General features: G+C 66.3%; 1 protein-coding gene across 1 annotated transcript; it reads right to left on the minus strand.

The window, feature by feature from the left end:
* Nucleotides 1–1,563: 1,563 nt before the first annotated feature.
* Nucleotides 1,564–8,420, minus strand: BSND (barttin CLCNK type accessory subunit beta). Its single transcript, XM_055138313.1, has 4 exons — nucleotides 8,244–8,420; nucleotides 3,241–3,335; nucleotides 2,611–2,826; nucleotides 1,564–1,951 (listed from the first exon to the last, which is right to left on the minus strand). Exons 1-4 carry the CDS (start codon nucleotides 8,418–8,420, stop codon nucleotides 1,564–1,566), a joined length of 876 nt encoding a protein of 291 aa, XP_054994288.1.

Consider the following 8,420-nt stretch of genomic DNA (forward strand, 5'->3'; position numbering starts at 1 on the left):
CAGGCGCTGTGACCCGCTTCTCTGAGCCCTTCGGCCCCGCCGTCCCCTGCCCTCACCTCATCCATAGACCCAGGGCCATGTGCAAGGACATCAGAGACAGGTGTTCCTGCCGAGACCCCCGACCCCTCCCAGAGCCCCCCTCCTGGGGGCTGAGCGCTGGCTGGGTGCCACTGGCCAGAGGCTGGGCCACCAAGGGGCTCCACAGGGATCAGCCTCAAAGCACGGCCGCCAACTTGGCACGTCCCAGCAGGTGAGAGCAGGTGGCTGAGCGCCGTGTCCCCTGACCTCGGGGCCAGACCCCCGTGTAGCTGTGACTCGGCCGCCTCTGGCTTCAGCCTTCCCTGCCATGCCCGTCTCCCCGCTGCCCACTGCTCCGAAGGTACGGAGAGAGCTCGGGAGGGCGGAAAGCCCTCGGGCAGGACTGGCCTGGCACCTGGCATGAAGCAGCGGCCGCCTGGGCGAGCCAGGCCTCGGGGCCCGGGCCGCGGGCACACTCTCAGCTGCGGAGGGGAGAGACTTGCGGGGGGCCTGGCATCTGCCCGCCAACGCCCTGTGCTGCTTGGGAGGCTGAGAGCCAGGCAGAGAGTCTCGGAGATGGGAAGTGCAGGATGGGGGAACTCCACCTGCAGAGGGACCCTCAGGGATCCCCCAACGCCAGGGCTCCAGGCTCCAGCGGACAGTGAGGGGGGCAAAGCAGAGGTGCTGAGCTGCAGGACAAACGGATGGACAGACGGGAGGACAGAGAAGCCCCAGGATAGATGGACAAGGCTGGGAAGAAAGAGCGAGCACGGATTTGCAGAGAGGGCAGGGGTAGGGAGAAGGGCTGAAAGTTCTAGGGTTTGGGATCTGGGGATCTGGGGACAAAGGAATCTGCGGGTCGGGGATCTGGGGATCCTGGATCTGGGGATCTGGAGTCTGGGGGTCTGGGGTGGTGGATCTGGGGATCAGGGGATCTGGGATGGTGAGTCAGGGGATCTGGGATCTGGGGTCTGGGGGTCTGGGTGATGGATCTGGGGATCAGGGGATCTGAATCAGGGGATCTGGGGTGGTGGGCCTGGGGATCTGGGATCTGGAGGTGGTGGATCAGGGCATCAGGCTGAGGTGAAATCTCAGTAAGGACGGAGCAGTCCCCTGCCCTGGGTGGACTGGAAGGAAATCAGAGTGGGCAGCTTCAGGAGGCCCAGGGACAGGCACACAGGGGCCCCTGCTCAGGGCTCAGCCTCGGAAGGAGACGGGAAAGGCGGGCGAGGACCCAGCTGTAGCTGAGCCTTGGCGTTGATGGAATTTCTTCACATCTTCACCGAAAGAAATCAGGCCTGGGGCCAGAGCCCTAGCGCAGCGGGTGGGAGGCTTGCCTCAGACACAGCCCACCCAGGTCGGACCCCAGCACTCCGTAGGGTCCCCCGAGCCCCACCAGGAGAGATGCCTGAGTGCAGTCAGGACTGGCCAGCCCCCAAAATATCAGTGCGGGCAAGAGGGACGGGGCAGCCCCGCCTCCCCATAGTCTCTGAGCGGCTCATGAGCCCCCTTGCAGGCCCAGCCTCGGGGGCCGGCAGCCGCGTGTCAGCCCTGGGCCTCGGGCTCCAAGTCCAGCTCCATGTCCGGGAGCGGGTCCCCGGGGCCGTCGGGCAGCCCGTAGTACAGGTCATCCTCCTCGGGCTGCGCCTCCTCCTTCACCCCGCGGGGGCGCGGCCAGGCGCCAGGCAGGGCTGCCCCCCGCCTCTGCCCCTCCACGCGCTCGTCCTCCACCACGGAGGCATCGATGAGGGCAAAGTCGTGGAAGTGGTCCTGAGGGCACCTGCAGGCCCAGGGGTCGGCGTTGGGGGGCCGAGGCTCCTCCTCCCTCGGCGGAGACGGGCTGGGGGTGCTGCCCTCGCTGGGGGTGCTGCCCACGTCCAGGTCGTCTTGGAAGGAAGCCAAGGGCGCGGGACCCTCTGAACAGACCGGGGGGCTGCAGGGGCAAAGGCCAGGAGGGGGAGGGTAGAGCTGAGTCAGCTGAGCTGGGTCCAATCCCGCCTTTAGCGGCAAGGCCTGGGCAGGTGGGGCCACTGGCTGGGCCTCAGTTTCCCCACTCCTCCATAAGGGGTCTCTGGCTGGGCCTCAGTTTCCCCACTCCTCAATGGGGGCCTCGGAGGCTTTGGGAACAGGCCTTGGCCCTGTCATCCCAGCCAAACCACCCCCCCCCGTCACTCAGGGTCCCCCCGGGGGTCCGTGGCCCCAGATACACGTGCCCCCTCCCGTGCCCTGGTCAGCCTCCCCCTGGCCGGGGCTGGGGGGTTCATGCAGGCAAGAGGCGGGACTCGGGCTCATGCAGGGCTGAGTCGGAAGGAGTGAGGCAGAGGGGGCCATGAGCAAGAGTGACAACGCCAGGCCTATCTGCGTTTGAACCCGGGGCCCGTCCAGGGCCGTGATGCCCGGCAGGGAGAGGGCCCTGGGTCTGTGGAGCCCCGTCCTCACCACCAAGGGAGCGATCCTTCACCTGTGGGGAAACTGAGGCTCAGGAGGGTCAGAGAGGGGCTGCGCCCACCCTGCGGAGCGGCTGGCACCCGTGCCCGGCCTGCACCTCTCAGGCCCCCCCCCAGGGTGTCTCCCCCGCAGCGGCTTACTCACCCGGGTCGGCTCTGAGCGGGGGTGCTCCCTCCCTGCTCGGCGTCCGGGCCCCTGTGCACCACCACGGCAGCCTCCCTGGGGGCTCCCCCGCCGGCTCCCGGCTGGGGGTCCTCGCGGGAGCCCCCGGGCTTCGTTTGCAGGTGGCTGAAGTCGGGCAGACTCTGGTCGTAGGCGGCTTCTTCCCACAGCCGCACGTAGGGGGTCTGGGGGCTGGGGTGGGGGGCAGCACGGAGGGGTCAGGCAGGGTCCAGTCACTCAATGGCGCCCCCCAGGCCTGCTCGGGGCCACTGGCCTTCCCTGGTCTCCGGGGACCATGACTGTCGCCCAGTCACCACCACCAAGGTCGCTGAGGCCCACAGAGTGAGGTCAGAGGTCAGAGCCTCAGACCAGGGGCCGGCATTCGGTGCCCCCCAGAGTCAGCAGCTCAGGGAAGCCCAGCCCAGAGGAGACCCAGCCCTGTCCTGGGAGACGTGGGCGTCGCTGGGCCTCAGTTTCCTCATCTGTGAAAGGGGCAGAGCAACGGCTGCCTCTCTAGGGCCCAAAGTTGAGTGTGCTCAGAGGGACGGCAATGCTGGGACACGGCGCCTCCGAGGCTCACCCCGCCCGCCCTCACGGGACCCCCACACCCACCTCTTCATCTCGGCAGCCAGCCCGTTCTCCAGCAGGCCCAGCGCCTTCGGGGACAGGGCGCCCTGGAAGTCCGAGTCAGCCGGGATGAAGGTGACCTACAGGGCGAAGGGGGTCTCTGCAGCTGCCCGCGTGTGCAGGGGGCCCAGCCCTGCCTCGGCTTGGCCCAGCCCCCGCCTGAGAGGGTCTCCCTGCGGGTTGAGAGAGGTCAGCTTGGGGCCCAGCACCAGCAGTTCCGGGCCTTCAGCTCGGGCTCCACCGCCTCTTCCTCCACCCGAACTCCCGCCCCGGGCCCCGCCACGTTCAGACACCGCGAATCTGGTGCCGAGTGACAGGACATGGGGCAGGGCCCCGCGTGCAGCCGACCCGGCTTTACTCTCCTGTGACCCACCAGGAGGAAGCCCTGAGCACTGCCGGGTGTGGCCCCCAGCAAACAGAAACAAAAGAAAAGGGAAGAAAGACCCTCCGGGATGGACCTTGAGACCAAGTGAGGAAGCCTGATGCCACCTGGAGTCGCCTTCACAGAGACGGAACAGGCAGGGGCCCGGGGGTGCTTGTGCTTGGCGTGTGGGAGGCCCTGAGTTCGACCCCTGGCTCTACACACCCTCCAGGTGGCCCCAGAGGCTCCCAGCATCACCTACCCCCTCCCAGCACCGCCAAGCCAGGCCTGGCCACCAGACCACTAGGCCTGCACCACCGGCCGGGCATGGGCGTGCCGGGGGCTGGAGAGCGGGGAGGGGAATGGAGAACTCGGGCCTAGCCGGGCACAGAACTGGGCCAGAGAAAGTGTCCCAGAGACTGGCGGGAGCATCCCCTGAGAGTTCCAGGGCAGAGGGGCAGCACAGTTACAGGGCACTGGCCTGGCCGTGGCCACCCTTGTTAGATCGGCAGCTGCTTGTGGTCCCCAAGCCCACTGGACACCTGGTGGCCGCCCACATCTTCCTAGGGGTGCTGGTAGGTGCAGTTCCCGGCTGCTCTGAGGCTTCTCGACTGGAAATGTGTCCCCCACCCACCCAATACACCGCCAGCCCCTACGGCTCTCCACACACTTGCTCCTTCCCCCGGGACTCGGCACCAGAGCTCCGGTCAGCGCAGGATGGAGGACGGACGGGTGAGGAGTTCCTAGAAGGACTGCGAGGAGCAGCTCCTCCCTCGGTGTCTACGAGAAATACGGGGCCTGGCCATCTCCCGCACCCACTTGAGATGCCCGTACGTGCTGTCCTCCGCGCCTCCCCTGTCCTCCCTCGATGTCCAGCTGCTCCGCCCTCGCCGCTGCCTTCCTCCTTGGCTCTCCCCTCCCCTTGCCAGCAGCAGCGGCTTCATCAGTACCCTCCCCCGTCCCCTTGGTCTCGTCACCATCCCGCTCCTCCCACCAACCACCAGCCTCCCTGTCATTCCCCAGACCCTCACCGTCACCATGTTGCTCTCTACATCGCTATCCCAGTCTCAGCAGGAGAGTCTGATCAATCGCCGTCATCAATATCACCGTCACCGTCACCGTGATCATCATCTATCCCGCCCTCAGCAGCATCACTCTCCGTCCCACCTTCATGGATGGTCAGCACCATCGAGACCATCAGGTCGATCACCGTCTTCAATACCGTCCCGATAACATCACCCTGGTCATCTACCCCGCTGTCGGCACCGCCCCCATCAACAGGGTATCAGTCTCTGTCTCCGTGTCCCTTCACCCCATCCTCCTCAGTCCCCATCACGGTCATTGTCACCCTGCAGGGTCACCAGCAGGGGCCTCAGATCTCGACCCCATTGGTGTTGGCGTCGACTGTGAAGGGCAGAGGTCAGAGCATCTCGGGGGCCCATGTGCTTTGACGCTGGTGACAGGAAGAACGGAGGGGAGGGGGCACGGCAAGCCCATGAAGACCCCAGGACATCAGACTGGGGGCTTTATCCAGACGGTTCTCTGTCCGCAGGTGGGCGGGCCGTTGGCGCTGACCCAGAGTGCCCAGTGTCCCCAGAGGGAGGGAACGGGAGGCGGGAGGCCCGTGGGGATGACAGTCGTCAGGCAGCCGGGCCTGGCTCTGGGCTCCAGCAGGAGGTCCAGCGGCCTCTCCCTGCCAGTCCACCCCTTCTCCTGGCCCTGCTAACGGACACAGCCTCCCTGACAGCCCCCCACAGGGCTCGCCTGCCTGCCCCCTTCAAGCCTGAGGCCCCGGTGGCCCCAGACTGAGCCGGGCTACCCAGGAATCAGGGCCGACCGGCGAGTCGGCATACCCCCCACAGACACCAGCAGCCCTGTGTGCCCCGTGCGCGGGGACAGCCCCTCCCCTCTGCAGTCTTGGGTCCAGCGTGTCCTGGGCCGGGGCGGAGGGTCTCCCTGCAGCCCCCACTGCCCTGCTGCTCCTGCCTCCCGAGCGCAGCCAGTAACTTTCCGGAACTGCAGACTGACCGTCTCTCAGCCCAGCCGCCCACTGGGCACCAGCTACGCATGCCCTTGTCCTTTCACCCCGGGTCTGCCACACTGTCCTCCTGCTGGGGGAGGGGGGTGTGCGTGGCGGGGGGAGGGTGTCTCTCCACACCGTCTCTGCCCGGTAAACTCCTACTTGCACGATTAAACCCAGCTCACTCCGCCCCCCTACACCGTCTGGCAGAAAAATCTCCCCTGCAGACCCAGCCCCGTGTAGACCTGCACGCACACTGCTGTCGGCTCTGCCTGGGTGGGTGGGCATTGGTGCCCCCATCTCAGTGGGCTAGTTCCCGCCCCTTCCGGTGAGCTCTCCTTCCAGAACATTCCCATTCGTCAGGCTCCCAGACCAGGAATCTGCAGGCAGCAATCCCCACCGGGCACTGGCTCAGGGGAGCCCCCAACCACTGCCATTGTCAAGATGGCCCCGGGGGGCCGCGGGACCAGGTGGGAGAAGGGGGTGGGGCCCACCCCGCGCCCCCCGGTGTGCCAGGTCTCGTGGTCTGTGTCCCCCAACTGCGCTCAGCCCCAGCCCCTCCTCCCCACCCGATCCCCGAGCCCAGGTGAGGTGCGTCCAGGACCCTGCCCGCCTGCAGGACCCCTGGGCTCCTCCCCTTCGGCCTAGCAGGCAGGGAGGGGACGGGACGGGGGCTGCCCCCGCCAAGGTCACAGGAGTGGGGGTGAGGGAGGCGGGCGGGAGCTCCCAGCGCCTGACCACGGGGATCTCTCAACAGTTACTCATTAATGCCCAAGGCTCCCCCTCCCCCTCCGCACCCCACCGCTCGCTCCCTCGCGCTCCTTTCGGAAAAGGGGGGAGGACGGGAGGGACCCCCTTGGCACCCCTGACGCCCCCTGGGTCCGGTTCTGCAGGGCAGGAGGCCGCGGGTGCAGGTGGGCCTCTCTCTCCCGAGACTGCCCGCCGCTGTGCGGACACGGCGAGTTGACTGTAAACTCCAGGGGAAAGGCAGCGGCCAGCTGGGACCGCCCGCCACCCGCATGCACCGACGGGACGGCCGCAGAGGGGACAGGGCTGGGGGCGGGCAGCGGGGCCCTGGTGCCCCCGAACTGCCTCACCGTCCCCCACGCCAGGCAGGGGCTTCTAGTGTGTGTGTGTGTGTGTCGGGGGGAGGGGGGGCGTCAGGGCCTCCTCCTTACAAGCCCCTCCCCCTGCACTTTGGGGCAAATGAGGAAACTGAGACTCCGAGAATCGGGGCCAGGCCAGGTCTCCCGGGCTCAGCCCCGGCTGGAGTCATACTCTCCATCGGCCTCTGGTCAGCTGTGTGACCTTGAAACAGTCACCCAACCTCTCTGACATGCTTCAGGGACCTGAAGCGGCTGAGAGGCTCAGTGGGGGTCGGGAGACTGCCCTTCCCCACCTCTCTCCCCACACTGACCTGCCCTGAACTGGGGGGCTCAGAGACACCGGGGTGTAGTGCCCCCTCTGGCAAATGAAAGGAATGGAGGCTGAGAAAGACAAAGGCCACGGGGAGCGTTTGGGTCACGCTGCGCCTAGTCCCACTGAGACCCCGAGGACACAGCTATGGCCTGCGGCCCAGCTCCGACACTGGGACTGGGGGTCTCCCCCTTCTGAGCCCATCCCCCACCCCGCAGGCACTGGATGGCAGCACCAGAGGCACAGAGTGAGTCGAGGCGGCCCCCCAGACGGCGGGTGAGCCCCAGGGCCGCAGTGCTCGGAACTGTGGCTCCTGGGCTGGGCTTCACTGGCTGCCACTGTCGCCCCGTTCAGGGCTGAGAGCCCAGGGGGTTCCGGTGAGGAAAGCGGCCATGCATGGATGGACAGGGGAGGGGAGGAGAGACGGAGCACGGCAGATGGAGGCATGGAGCGAAGGAGTGAAGGATGGAAAGATGAATGGAGGGTGGATGGATAGAGGGAGGGATGGGGGTGAGGGGTTGGAGGAATAGGGGAGTGGAGGGAGGGAGGGGGAGCGATGGAGGGATGGGTGGATGGATGGATGCATGGATGCATGGATGCATGGATGGATGGATGGAGGGATGGATGGATGGACGGACAGGTAGGTGGGTGGATGGATGGATGGGTGGGTGGATGGATGGATGGATGGATGGGTGGGTGGGTGGATGGATGGATGGATGGATGATGGATGGATGGATGGATGGATGGATGGGTGGATGGATGGGTGGGTGGATGGATGGAAGAGGGAAGCAGATAAGAAATGAGTAGATGGAGGAGTGGAAGGATGCACGAACTAAGGGATGGCTGGAGGAATGCATGATGGATGGATGGAGGGAGAGAGATGAAGAGATAAAAGGATGGATAGACAGTGGGATGGGGTGGAGGGAGGGGGGATAGAGGGGTGGATGGACGGCTAGATGGCGTGGATAGACGAGGGTGGGTGATGGGTGCAGGTGGGCAGATGGAGGGACAGGTGGATGGACAGATGGACAGATGAGCCGTGGAGGGGAGGGGGCTAGACGGATGTCAGGAGAGCAAAGAGGAGAAAGGAGGGGCTGAGAGGAAAGCGAGTGAGTGGGGAAGCCCTGCCCGGGTCATCACCAAAGCGAGGGTGGGGAGCCCTGCCCAGGGCCCCACTGCCCCAGCGCCTACCTTGGGGTAGCACTGGCACATGCTCCAGACGACACCCCCGATGACCATCACACTGCCCATGGCGTAGAAGGTGCCGTAGACCTGGGGCCGGTCGTGGCTCATGAGGAAGGTGCCCAGGGCCAGCAGGAAGAGGCCCAGAATGATGAAGCCAATGCGGAAGGTCTTCTCATCGGCCAT

The sequence above is a fragment of the Sorex araneus genome, chromosome 5, assembly GCF_027595985.1.
Source record: "Sorex araneus isolate mSorAra2 chromosome 5, mSorAra2.pri, whole genome shotgun sequence".
Classification (NCBI taxonomy): Eukaryota; Metazoa; Chordata; class Mammalia; order Eulipotyphla; family Soricidae; genus Sorex; species Sorex araneus.